This window comes from Protopterus annectens, chromosome 12.part0 (assembly GCF_019279795.1).
Source record: "Protopterus annectens isolate FY-2018-M chromosome 12.part0, PAN1.0, whole genome shotgun sequence".
In the NCBI taxonomy this organism is placed as follows: Eukaryota; Metazoa; Chordata; order Ceratodontiformes; family Protopteridae; genus Protopterus; species Protopterus annectens.
Window position 1 is genome coordinate 1,264,352,508 of NC_056746.1, and position 14,648 is coordinate 1,264,367,155.

At 36.5% G+C, this 14,648-nt stretch overlaps 1 protein-coding gene across 3 annotated transcripts in view; it reads left to right on the top strand.

Annotated features, from left to right (window-relative positions):
* Positions 1-14,648, top strand: part of LOC122817110 (ubiquitin carboxyl-terminal hydrolase CYLD-like) — a 363,020-nt gene that overhangs the window by 205,727 nt on the left and 142,645 nt on the right. For all 3 annotated transcript variants that reach the window (XM_044090288.1, XM_044090289.1, XR_006367148.1), the window contains exons 6-7: positions 453-521; positions 11,682-11,820. In XM_044090288.1, the coding sequence (XP_043946223.1) occupies positions 453-521; positions 11,682-11,820 (208 nt within the window). The remainder of the gene's footprint in view (positions 1-452; positions 522-11,681; positions 11,821-14,648) is intronic.

The window sequence follows — 14,648 nt, forward strand, 5'->3', positions numbered from 1 at the left end:
AAGGTGGTTTTGGCAAATGATTTTTTGTTTATTTTTCCTTTCACCAAAATTACCTTTGATGACTCAAAATGAATTCACCCACACAGTAGTGGAGAAAGTGCAGTACAGTTGAAAACATCTCATGTCTCCATGTATGTGTGTATGTTACTGGCATGCTTTGAATCCACTGGGCTAACATCTTACCTCATGTTTTACATTGCACTGATGTGATAACAAACATGGCTGTTTGGTGATAGTAAGGCACACAAACTTTTCTTCTTCCTAGGGAAAGTAAGCATTTGATGGTGTGCTTGAGACTTTCTTTGCAGGCATTGAGTGTTGCTATAACTTTGTGAGTGTTGATATAATTGCACTGATGAGGGGATCTTTGACTCAGTGTTTTAAATGTAATAAAGATTTAATCATTACCAGTGTACTGTTCCATAGCTTATACAATTTTGCTTTTCATTTAGGAACACCAGTGGATGGGAAGCCTATAGGAGAGAACACAACTACATTCTTGCTCCGTACTTTATCCTCAGGTATGTGTTGCAAGGTGTGGAATGAAGTACTGCTTATAAAAGTCAGCTGTAACAAGTTGTAGATTAACATGATCATCACAGAATCAAGAAGCATTCTCCTGAAACATGTACACGTGAGTGTTTGGGATGGAATGGGATGGAATGAGATGGGGGTGAGATGGGATGAGATAGGATGGGGTGAGATGGGATGAGATAGGATGGGGTGAGATGGGATGAGATGGGATGGGGTGAGATGTGATGGGATGGAATGGTGTGAGATGAGTTGAGATGGGGTGAGGTGGGATGAGATGGGATGAGATATGGGATGGGGGTGAGATGAGATGGGATGGGGTTGGGGAGTTAAACCGGATCATTGAGTATCAAGTCTTGTAGTTTTGCATACTTTTCCGAAGCTGTATACATTTGGGGCTTTAACATCTTAATGGTACAGGACTTCCTTATTTTCCGTTGTTTCATTTTTTTCATTTCATTCATCTTCAGAGTAACTATCAAAGATTTGGCTGTGCCACATAATTAATGAAGTTATATGGCTTAGCTCTGGGAGAAGTATTTTAAGCCTGTATGGGCATGAGTTTTTTTTCTGTAGATTTTTAATTCTCTTATAGTCAGATTAAAATGTCATCTAAGTAGTTTCTGGAAGTGTCACGTGTATAGATAATAAATGGACGATAAAGATTGGTTTGGTAATTCTGTGAAATTTTACTGCATGAAAAGTTGATCTAACCACAGACAAAATAACGCATCTGTTACATTAATAATTGTATATGATCCAAAGAAAGATAGAATTATCAACCTAAATTCCTAGGTCCCAGACTTGCATTTTACTTGTTTAGTTTGTAGTGGTGTGTTGTCTATTCAGGATGATGAGGGGAGGGGTTGTCTACCACAAGGGACAGTACTATACTATAGTATACTGTTCTATACTGTACTATACTTTTTTTGAGTTCATTATATAACATTACATAACTAAGATCACTGAATAAGTAGCGAGTTAAAAGAAGGCTCTTCTTTTAGTTTGCTAATTGTTTAGTGATCCTGGTAAATTGCCAGGCTCTAATAATATTCACTCACTCACTCACTCACTCACTCACTCACTCACTCACTCACTCACTCACTCACTCACTCACTCACTCACTCACTCACTCACTCACTCACTCTGCTAGCAGCCAGTTAATATGACTGGGATCACCAAACAGATAGCAAATAAGAAGAAAACTCATAATAATAATAATAAGAATTGTTATAGTAATAATCGGTTTAATAATTTCCTGCTCAATTTTTATTCTCTTCACCAGGCAACATGACCAGGATTGCTAAGTAAATATTAAATTAAATGAAGACCTGTTTTTACTGATTGTTTATTACAGATCTTGGTCATGTTGCCTGGCAGTTGGTAATATGAGGGAGAGAGAACCTTGATATTTCTGTGTACTGGATTTTTGCTTTATCTTGATCAACTTATTTGCAGCAAAACTTTATGCAGTTAATGAGCTTGTTTTTTGTTTTGAGCAAAAAGCCAATAAAACTATGATAAATAATCTTAATCAGTTTTTTTTATTTTGCACCAACAAACTACAAAGACACAGCTTGTAACTAGTATGTTTACTGTCAATTATATAGTTTTAAAATGTTTATTATAACATTTAAAACAATGTCATTGTTGTCATCCATGCTGCTCTTTAAAAAAAATGCAACAATGCTAGAGGTTAAATGCAGTGAGACTTTTTAATTCTTCCCTTCCCACACCTGACCATCAGCTGCTCCTCTATCAGAGTCCTTGACGCCAGCTGTTCCCCCAGACCTGACGGTTCCAGTATTCAACTTCAGAGAGGAGAAGAGAGCCATGCTGCTGCCAAAGGATGCATTATTTTGTTTTATGCTGTATCTCTAGAGGTCCACCTGTACACGTGAATTGCAGTGATGTAATTGCAGAATGTTGTGGACATCTGCCTGTGCTTCCTCTAAATGCTGCACCATCTCCCTGCCCCTGCTCTCACTGACCAAGAGAATGGCAGCATTAAACAGACACACTTTCCTCCCACCTGAGATTGGTGAGCCAACAAAAATGTCAGTCTTTCCCATACTCTCCCGTCTTGGCACTTCAGGCACTAGGAATACTAAATGAAATGTAATCGCCTTGGCTCTATGCCCCCCTGCAGCATGGTACTGGTACACATTCTGTGGGAATTTTAACATTCACTGGACAAAAATAATTCACTGTGATGTCAAATGTGTGACCCATTCCTATGTCTCACTTTGGACATTGAAATAGTGGCAAATACTGTAACTGCTATACTGTTCTTCATAGTGTATTTACTTGTAGTACTGTTCATGTTGTATCTATCACCGCTGGTTCTACTCATATTGTGACTACTAGTACTACTACTGATACAGTACTGCTACTGTTATTGTACCTGCTAGTATTACTGCTGGTACAGCACAACTGTTATAGTATCTGCTAGTACTACTGTTGGTGCACACTACTCCTGTTATTATATCTGCTAGTATTGCTGCTGATACAGCACTACTCCTGTTAGTGCAACTGCTAGTATTACTGCTGGTACAACACTGCTCCTCTTATTGCATCTGCTAATATTACTACTGATACAGCACTACTCCTGTTATTGCACCTGCTAGTATTGCTGCTGGTACAGCATTACTCCTGTTATTGTATCTGCTAGTATTAGTGCTGATACAGTAATAGTCATGTTATTATATCTGCTAGTACTACTACTGAAACAGCACTACTCCTGTTATTGCATCTGCTAGTATTACTGCTGGTACAGCACTACTCCTCTTATTGTATCTGCTAGTATTACTGCGGATACAGCACTACTCCTGTTATTGTATCTGCTAGTATTACTGCTGGTACATCACTACTCCTCTTATTGCATCTGCTAGTATTACTGCTGATACAGCACTACTCCTGTTAGTGTAACTGCTAGGACTACTGCTGATACAGTACTTCTCCTCTTATTGTACCTGATGGTACTACTGCTGATACAGCACTACTCCTGTTAGTGTAACTGCTAGGACTACTGCTGATACAGTACTTCTCCTCTTATTGTACCTGGTGGTACTACTGCTGATACAGTACTACTCCTCTTATTGCATCTGCTAGTATTACTGCTGGTACAGCACTACTCCTGTTAGTGTAACTGCTAGGACTACTGCTGATACAGTACTTCTCCTCTTATTGTACCTGGTGGTACTACTGCTGATACAGCACTACTCCTGTTAGTGTAACTGCTAGGACTACTGCTGATACAGTACTTCTCCTCTTATTGTACCTGGTGGTACTACTGCTGATACAGTACTACTCCTCTTATTGATCTGCTAGTATTACTGCTGCTAGAACACTACTCCTGTTATTGTATCTGCTAGTATTACTGCTGATACAGCACTACTCCTGTTATACATCTGCTAGTATTACAGCTGGTACAGCACTATTCCTCTTATTGCATCTGCTAGTATTACTGCTGGTACAGCACTATTCCTCTTATTGCATCTGCTAGTATTACTGCTGATACAGCACTACTCCTCTTATTGTACCTGCTAGTACTACTGCTGATGCAGCACTACTCCTGCTAGTGTAACTGCTAGTACTGCTGCTGATACAGTACTTCTCCTCTTATTGTACCTGTTAGTACTACTGATGCTGATGCAGCACTACTCCTCTTACTGTACCTGCTATTACTACTGCTGATGCAGCACTACTCTTCTTATTGTACCTGCTAGTACTACTGCTGATGCAGCACTACTCCTGCTAGTGTAACTGCTAGTACTGCTGCTGATACAGTACTTCTCCTCTTATTGTACCTGCTAGTACTATTGCTGATGCAGCACTACTCTTCTTATTGTACCTGATAGTACTACTGCTGATGCAGTACTTCTCTTACTGTACCTGCTAATACTAGTGCTGATACATTAAAACAACAACAAACATCCACTCTTAAGCAGCAAACCAACTTCAGAAAGGAAGAAAACAGTAATGCCCAAATCCAACAAGGAGCCAAAATAAAATTCCACTTTTATTAACTAGCAGCTTTTCATATGCAACCACAGACTTCTTCAGATTAAATGAATTACTTGAATACACATTATTTTATAGTCCTTAGTCAAATTAATTAATTAACACTTGATTTAATTAAATTATCTAGCAAATAAATAAATTTCATTTATTAAAACACAACTATGTATTTAATAAAAAACTTATTTGTTAAAAAATATAGAATATTATATAATAAAGTCTTAAATTACATAAATCACAGTAATAATTTTGTGTTAAAAACCCATATAAGGACTTGTAGAACTCCTCACAAAATCTGTGATAATTGCTGTTACCCAGTTCGGTAATGCTAAAATCAATACACAAACTCTAATTCAGAGTTTATTTAATGTATGTGAATGTGAACTGTAATGGAACGAATGGTATGTGCTTGATTATAAAACTTATGTATACATAATTAAAATTCTTTATACCTAATTAAAGCTTTTGAGCTTTATTCTTTAGAACAGGGGTCAAGGAAATAGAATTGTTGATGCCTGATCTCTGAGTGGCATGACTGGCATCTAATTTGAGCTGCCAAACCAGCTCAAGATACTCAATAAGATCCTTCCATAGTCCCCCTTTGGGATTTTTTTCAATTTGTTCTAGTATCAAAAATGAAAAACATTTAATACCAGTGCAGACAATTGAATGAAAGGCATTATTAGAATTTTGTTTTGTAATTATGTTCATAAACACGCCTTCTCAACTCTTTTTCAGTTTTTCCTATATAGAAGGTGTCGCAAACTGTGCATTTTGCTAAATATATTAATCCTTTAGTAAAACAATACCCGTCCTGGGCATGAAGTATAGAATGCATAGAATTATTTAAGTAAATTTCTGTGTGGTCTGAAATATATTTACATTGATTACAGTTACCACAACATTTAGTCCCCCTCCTTTTGTACTTTGGCTTAACGCAACTACTGCTTTCCACAACATATTTTAAATTGCTTTCCCTTTTGTGCATAAAGGTGGGTTTATTACCAACTATGTCTGTAATTTTGTCATCACTTGCTAGAAACCCCCAATATTTATTGACAATTCCCTTAATAATGTGGACTCCAGGGTTGTATACTATAGTCAAGGCTCTAGAAAATGTTTTATTGTTTGGCTTGTCAGTGTTGTTGTCTGTACTTTGATCTTGCCTGCCACTTGAAAGTGCACGTTTGTTGATGTTTTACTTGTTTAGTATTACGCGTCCACTTATTTCCTGCCATTCTACTTGTTACTAATGCTAATACAGTATACTCTTATTGTACCTGCTAGTACTACTGCTCATGTTATAATACAAGTCCTGCTCGTATTGCAAGTACCAGTATTACTGGTCACATTGTATTCTCTGGTACTACTGCTGATATTATGCCTACTAGTCTCCTGCATGTGTCGTACCTGGCAGTACTTCTACTCTTATTTTTTATACACTACTTTATTCTTTATTAAATCTGCACTATTTAATGACATGGGCACACATGCCTTTATAAAGAAGAAAACAAGCCATTGTACATATTTTTCATACGTTTCATGCTTTACACATATATGCTTTTTTCATTAACAGTTAGAATTTTTATTTTATTTTAGTTTTTTATTTGTTTTTTGTGGTAGTGCACTGATTGCAATTGGCCATTTGCAGACACAGACCTGGTGAAAGTAAAATCACTCAATAGCAAGAAAAAAAACAACTTATACATTGAATAACATATTTGAGAGGAATGCTAACATCTGTGAGATAAAGGATTCTGAATACTAACATTACGTAAATTTCTCAAATCCTGCTTTCCCTTAAATTTTATTCCTCTTCCTGAACATTAATCCATGCATCGTTCTCACAAACTTTATTTCTATGCAATTTGCTCTTCCCTTTTTCTAAAGATCCTACCTGCAATTGTTTTATCTGTTTTACAATATTCTGTATTTCTGTTACAGTTGGATTAGATTTTGATTTACATTTTCTAGTAGTTGCTTCTTTGGAAGTCAGTAGTATTAAACTTATCAAAGCCATAATCTGTTTAGGTAATTCAGATCGTATATCTCAGCTCAAAAGAATCATTTTCTTTATTTACAGTAATTTACTGTCCCAATATTTCTGACTAAAGTACTCTGCTTTCATTTTTTTAAGTCTGCCAACTAGTATAATTTCCAAAAAACATGTTCCCCATTACCACTGTATTTCCTATCACACCTCCAACAAATGCTGTCTTTCTGAGGAACAATTTGCTGAAGTTTGCTTCATGTATAAAAATAACTATGCAAGCACTTCATGCAAAAATCTTAAACCCTCTAGATTTTGTGGAATATTTGGGAACCACACTGATATCCTCCCACTATTGCCTTATATGTTGTCTTTCCTTTCTCTTCTTCCAGTGTTTTTTTAACCTCCTCTGATTGATGTTTCCAGCTATCACGCAGTAATTTGTATGCTCTGCTAATTATCCCATATTTAATAGAAGCTTCTGTTCTAGACTCAACTAAAGTCTCAACCAGAGCTTGTCTCTCACTTAACATTCCCCTATATATTTCTTATTGCCTATATTGTGCAGTCAGTCTCAGGTAGGGAAGACTGTCTCTAACCTGCAATCCAAGCTTCCAGTTGGCCTTGTCCCACTCTGTTACCTTTCCTTCCATAGTTGTTTGCTCACAATACATTGGTTCCTTTGCTATTTTTCTCCAATAAATAGAGCCCCCTCTTGCCTATTTTCTATGTCCCTGCTTTTAATCATCCCTGGTGGTAAAATCATCTTTCTCCATTCCTGTGTTGACTTGCTTTGTAAAATATTTTATAAATATAATATTCAGTGTTGTTATGCCGATGCGTTCAAAAGCATAGTGTTGCTGTATTTCTTGAACTCCCTTCCCCTCATTTCATCACTGTGCCTTTACACTTTCAATGGTAACCTTCTGCTTTTCTTATGCGAGTCTTTACAGCATAGCTTTAAAATATCCCTTAAAATCATCTTGTCCCACTTAACTCTTGCCATTTTCCATTTCCAAGTAAATTCCTTCAGCTCTTTATTAATTATGGTCTACAACTTCTCCACAGGTTGATAAAAATACACTTGACATAGATGTGAAACTAAAGGGACTAGAAACATTTTTACTGCTGTTATATCCATAATCAAGAACTTTCAAATTCTCAACGTTTGTATTATATTTTTAGCGTCTTTCCACATACCTTTAATTGCTGTAACAGAATCCTTTTAATCCATGTACCTGGATGCTTCACCTTATGTCACCAGAAATATGAGTATTGCTGAACCGATTCATCAGTGCATACATAATTTACTGCTATAACCTTTGTTTTACCTTCATTTATTTTATATCCTGAAAAGACTTGAAACTGTCCCAAAATATTCCACAACACCGAAATGTCATTTTTTGGATTTATGAAGTATTTGATAATATCATTTGTAAATTAAACTTTTCTTAATTACCATAGCAGTTATATCCTTGGATTTGTGAGTTGTTTATCTTTTGTTTACTGGATTTTCTTTGCCAGTGGCTGTAAGTATAAAGCAGTAACAAAGGGAAAAGAGGATACCCCTTCCTGGTTCCTCTGTTTGCATACAGCTTGTCAGAGGGGAACCTTCCCATCTTAATTGTTGTCTCTGACCCTTCGTATATCCTCCTAACTAAATCTATTATTCTATCAGGGAGCACAGATATTATTATTGCCCTACTCATAAAATCCCAGCTGATTTTTCTGCATCAAGACCCACTGATATTAGTGCTGTTTTCTTATGCTGTGCTTTCCGCTGTGCATTCATTGTTCAATTAATGTTGTCAAATGTTTGCCTCCCCTTCACAAAATCAATTTTGGCAACACCTTTGCCATTCTCTGTGCTAGTTTAGACATAAACATTTAATAATCATGGTTAAAGTTAGAAACTAGTGTAAATGAAGCTGGATCTGAGGAGGTTTTACCCTTTTTGAGTAGTACAGCCACCACAGCTTGCTTCAACGAGGGAGGTAATATCCCTTCTAAAATATTTACAACAGTTTAATATCTCCAAATCTATATCACTTTCTTTCCTCCTAACTTTCAGATTTCCTTGGGAATGCTATTCCTCTGTTGATTAGTTATACTTCACTTTTTTTTATTTCATCCATTCCTAATTTAACTATTAATTCTTAATCCTTATCTTCCTCTAACCGTGGCATAGTTGTCTTGTATAAATATTTCTATTTGTACCTTTTTTGGTTTCCCTGTTCTTATTTCTTTGATATACAATCTTTCATATAATTTATACTATATCTCTAATACCGCCGTAAGATATCATGTTAGTTTTCTTGTCCTATGTTGTGCAAGTCTGACAACAACCTTTTCTACTTTCTGTTTTTGAAATTGTTGTGCTAAGAGTATCTTTTTTTTTTTTTGCTCTGGAGTTGCTGTCAAAAATGCAACCGTTCTAAAGTCATGCATATTACCAAACACTCTCTTATTTTCCCTTTAGCACTCAGCAATTGCTCCTCCTCTTGTTATATGAAATTCCCCTTCCTCTGAATTACTTTAACCTTTGATAACCCCTCTAGGTAATTTCTACTACTTCTTTCCAATACCTCTTTTTGTCTTATTTCTACCATATTTTAAACTCCATTTTTGTTTTATCCCATTCTTATCTATCCCTTCTGAAGAAATCTCCATAATAACCCTTGAATCATTTCCACTCCCCACTCCTTAAATACATCTCTTTTTAACAAATAAATAGGAAAGTGCCAGCGTCTCGTTTTACTTCATTGCCCTTCATCTTTATCATAGTCTTTATTGGTGCATTATCTGAAATATGTTTGGATACGTTTCAAGGCATTCTGTTAAATGTACATGCTCTAGTTAAATGTAATTTCTATCCAGTATAATCCGTTGTTGAACTTTGGTGAATATGCAAATTCTATTTGAGTTCCTGCTATCAAAGGTACAGCTTCCGTTCAAACTATTCTCATGTATTTCTTCAGAAATTTACCCTCTTTTGTTATATTCTCCCTTCTATGTCCCTGTGATATGTATGCACTGTTGCAAATCGGGTTCCATTCCCCACCCATACGTAATCCTTGTTGAAGGCTAATTTCTCCCAAATTCTCTTAGGATCCATAATAGTAGTTTTACATGGAATGTAAATACATGCCAATGTAATCTCCTCTTCCCTACCAATAACCCCTTATTACCTCAACTCTAACACTATTGTCTATCTTTTCCTTTTCTGTCACTATTGGAGGCTCTTTTGCAGTCATTATTATTGCCCTCCTTTCCTTTGTTTCAGATACTATACTGGGTATCCATTCTGAGGCCTTTTCTTTGTCAAGTTCACATGCATATTTCTATCTAAATGTAACTTCCATAGCATTTCTTACAATAGTTTAAAACTCTTTGCTTTTTGTCTGTGCCTTCAATGGCACTGACATTCCATGATAAAGTTGATAAGGTAGTCATTCTGTTAAGAAGCTGTTACTTTTACATTTTCTGCATGATGGTTATTTTGAATACATGTTTCTAACTTGCAAATTGAGTGTGCACATTAATGTTTGGTAGGCTGAACTTGTATACAGATTCTTATCTCTGTTTGAACCCATGTCTCACTTTTCTCTGTAGCTCAAGGTGTTAATGTAGTAAGCCTAGAGAAACAGAAGAGGTAATGCAGGGTTTGAGCCCAGATTACATATAGTTTCAGTGAAGGGGTCAGAATAAATAGTGCCACAGAATTTTGGGGGTTGGGAGTTAGCATAATGATTAAGGTGTTTACTTTACAGACAAAAGGAACAGGAACCAAGAGAAACGGTCTAGGTTTAAAATGTCCCACAAGGGCAGGTAGCCTAGTAACCGTTTAACTATGAATATGCCATTGACCTCAGTAAAAGAAACAGGAAATGAAATGGATTTTAAAACACCCAACCCCCTTTAATTCACAGCATACAAAGAGAACTCTATACACTTTCCAAAGAGGGATGTTACTGCTTGGTATAGGGGATGGTTGCCCCAAACAGATAGCTATACCCACAGACTTTACCTATTCTAAAGTTAAGTTTAATCATGCTGAAAGCACATGGTGTCTCCTGTGTTCCTCCTTGCAGAGATGCCTTTTGTTTGTGCCCTCCTTCTATCCCCCACCACTGATGTAAAAAATAACAGGTGCCATATTTATGTTTAAATGTTGCATTTATGTATCTTGCAGAGTCTGCTTTTAGCAATCTGTCAAGTATGTAATAGCAATAAGCATTGTCAAAACAATTTTCAAATTCAAAAAGTAATTAATAATTGGTATAGTATTTATTGGTACTAGTACTCACATTGTACCTTGTAGGACTTCTGCTCATATTGTGTCTGTCTTGTACACTGTTCATGTCACATCTACTAGTGCTGATATTGTATGTACTAGTGCTATACTGTAGTGCATCTAGTAGTAATACTGCTGATATCATATCTACCAGCCCTGCTGCTGAAACTGTATCCACTAGTACTACCGCTTATAATATACATTTGAGCACTGTTGCACCTATTGTACCTATGAGTATTACTGCTGTTATTGTAGCTGTCAGTGCTGCTCTTCATATTTGCTGCTGTCTACATCACCTGATTTTACTCTGTGCTTGTAAAAAGTTAGCTTCTGGGCCTCCAATGAAAAGTGGCAATTTTGGCCCATTCAGACTATTCTAGGTAAGAAACGGAAATTAAATAAAAAAATAAACTTGTGCAAGTTGAATTATTAGTTGTTAATTGTAGTGATTTAATTTCCCTTAAAGTTTGAAGTTCGAAATCGGTACAGTTTTGTCAGATAATTTTGTCATCTGATAAGTAAATGACCTCTGCTCATTTGTACCTCTTTCCTTGTCCTGCCATCGGCCTTTTTTTTTTATATGTATGTCTAGTCTGTGATGCACACATGATTCCCACATATGTCCCTTGGAAGTGAACCAGATGACTGGCCATAACTTATCCAGTGTGACTGTATAGCATATCTTACTTTGTGGTGGTGATGTTCCCTGTATAATCTTTTTTTTAGCCTATCATGCAGTGTTGAAGAAAACATATGTATCATTGCCAGTTTCTTATAGTAAGGTCCACTGTTCTACATAATTTGTTGGTAAGCCTGAATTCTAGTCCACGTGTTTTCCTTTGACAGGCAAAGTTGTCGAAGATGAAGACCTCATGGAAGATGTTCCTCCAGTTACAGAGTCTGAGGCCCTGCTGAAGATGGAAGGCCGAATGAAGGGGATCCAAGGACATTACAACTCCTGCTACCTTGATTCAGCACTCTTCAGGTGAGGTGAATCATATGAATGAAATCAAATGTACAGATTTTTGCTGCCAACTTAGTTAGCGAAGATACAATCTTATCACAGGGAAACAAATATTTCAGAATTGCAGACTGCAATAATGAAATCTCATAGCAGTAGTCAACACTTTTTTATAGGCTTAACTTTGTCATTCCTTCCTTCCTATTTCTGTGTTGCTCCTGCACATAATCTGGTGTCCACATGTTATAAGAAATGTGGTAGGGAAACAGGTGGAAATTAAGCATTTTTGGGGTGGGGGAGGAGAAAAAGGGAAGCATTGCTTTTATTGCACTAGTTTGTTGTATCACCTTCTTGTAGAAAAGAAGTTGGGAGTCAGGAGGCGGAGTAAAAACTTCAGTGAAGCCTGGAACAGAAATACGAATACCCAGAGAAAGCAAGAAAGATAACATGCAGAATCAGAGATGAGAGGGGAAGTACATGTATGCGAAGCAGAATGTTTTAGTAGGCAGACCATCCTGATGGCAAGGGATAGATTGCGAGCTTAGAATACCTGGATACATCCTTTGGTATAGATACAGCTGGTACTGAAAACAAAGATGGAAGAAGGATAATGAAAGCAGTATAGCAGTATGGGTAATGGAAGGGTGACACCGTTAAAGAGGTCTATGAATTATGTAGTATACACTGGGACTGTAAGTGGGGAACTTGATACAAGGAGAAAAACGATGTTTATTCTACACAAGACTGACAGCAAGGCAGATGCGCACACGTGGAAGTATATTTTCTTTATGTAGGGCAAAGGACACAGTAACACTGAGAATAAAGATGTCACTTTAAAAGGCTGATTATTTTTTATACACTGGGAAATACAAGATAAGCTGTCACTTAATTAAAAGGAGCATTATTTAACGGACTTGATACACAGCAGAACTGGATGATTGAGTATACCAGCATAAAAAAGACAATGTTAACAGAGGCTTAGTAAACTTCATTCTAAATATTAGGCCTAGAACTATGTATAATGAGCCATCAGTGAGAAACTGTACATCATTTCACTTCATGGGTCACCAGGCAGATCCAATGGCTCATGTCCACTTGCATCACTACAGTTAGGAAAATATAACTTGTACAGGAGCACTGCTGACAAGCCTTAGCTTTTTCATTCGTGTTGGACTGCTTGGCTGCAGTAGAAGGTTGCAGCATAATTTAAGTAGCATATCTGCACCAGCAAATTGCTGTTTTAAGACCATACTTTTTAAGATTGTTCAGCTGTTCAGCTTCAGGACATCACATCGCTGACAAGCTAAGTGGGTCCCTATTAATTATTCAAACTTTTTAAAGTTTGAATGTCATATGGTCGACACCATATGATCAAACTTTAAAAAGTTCGAAGGTGAAAAGCAATGGCTCCGTATGGCGCAGAATGGGAAAATGTCCCTTTTCTGCACTGAAGTGTGATCTCGGAGTTAGTATATTTAAGTAGGGGGGTGTGGGGGGTGCATGAGGGCTTGCCCCCCTGCTCAGAGCGTTGAGGTAAGTTTTCTTTTTTATTTTTTATTATATATTCTGTGTTTCAAACTTTGCTTATATGTTGTCGAACATATGAGGTTCGGAGTTTTGAAACTTTAAATAAATAATATAGACCCAGCTAAGCATGGCCAAGCAAGACGCAGGAAGTGCTATAGATTATATAAGGAGCTAAAACAGAGAATAAGATTTATGTTCTCAGCAAATGAATAGGGTAGAGGAGAACCTGAAATATGACCACTGTGGTTCATAAAGGGAAAGAGTTAGTACAGGATTAAAGGTGAAGTATCGGGGACATTCATTTACTATTCAAAATGCATGCATAGGTAGGGGAAGATTGAAACACGAAAGGGAATTGTACAAAAGGGCAGAGTCATGGTACCACATCAGGTCATCTGTGTTGGTAAAGACATAGGAAATATATAACTGAGAGTATTCTGTCTTTTAAAAAGACTTCACCAGAACAAAATTTCAGAAAAAAATATTTTTGTGTTATGAACACAGTTTTGAAAAGATAGATCACCAGATTAACTTGAAGGCAACAATAATTTAATCTGGAAGAAATGTATGTATAGATGGCTAAGCTGATTTATTCTTGCTATTTTAAAATATGCTGGAACCATTTCTTTTAGATTTGGACAGCTGCAGCCAGAGCAAAATATGGTAGAAAGAGCATGTGTATTAATCGGTAACGGCAAACTAAAATTCACCTTGTTTAACTAACAAATTGTAATATTTTCAGTGGAACACTTGAACAGTGCTGGCTTTATTTACAGTATGTTTTTCTGTTATAAATGAGAAAACGTCTCCCCCAGTAACTTCCATAGGTCAGATGTAATACTTTGTTGATTAAAGAACGTAATGGAATTTTTAGTTTGCAGTTTTCTATATTCATTAAGCCCTCCCCCCTTTTCAGCATTTTGTTTGAAGGACTTCATTGTACAAACAACTACCTTAATTACAAAAATATATGCGTTCATTTTTTTTTTTTACTTACTTATTTGGTTACTGGGTCAACAGACCCTTTTCAGCTACGGACCAGGCTTAATAGGTCAGTATAAGTACAGTATAGTACAACAAATTACAAGAAGACAGCACAATTACATACAGCTTAGGAAGGTGATCGTGAATTGCATAAATGAAGAATATAGTGTTTAGACGGTGTATAACATGTCTGCTGTATAATACGCAACTAATAATCAGAGACTATTTTCAGCATTGCATACAATGCATCTATCTTATCACTTTTATTTATTGCCAGTTGGAGTCTATTAGAATTATAACTAGAATATAGCACTAAAAGAAGGAGGCCATATTCCAACTTT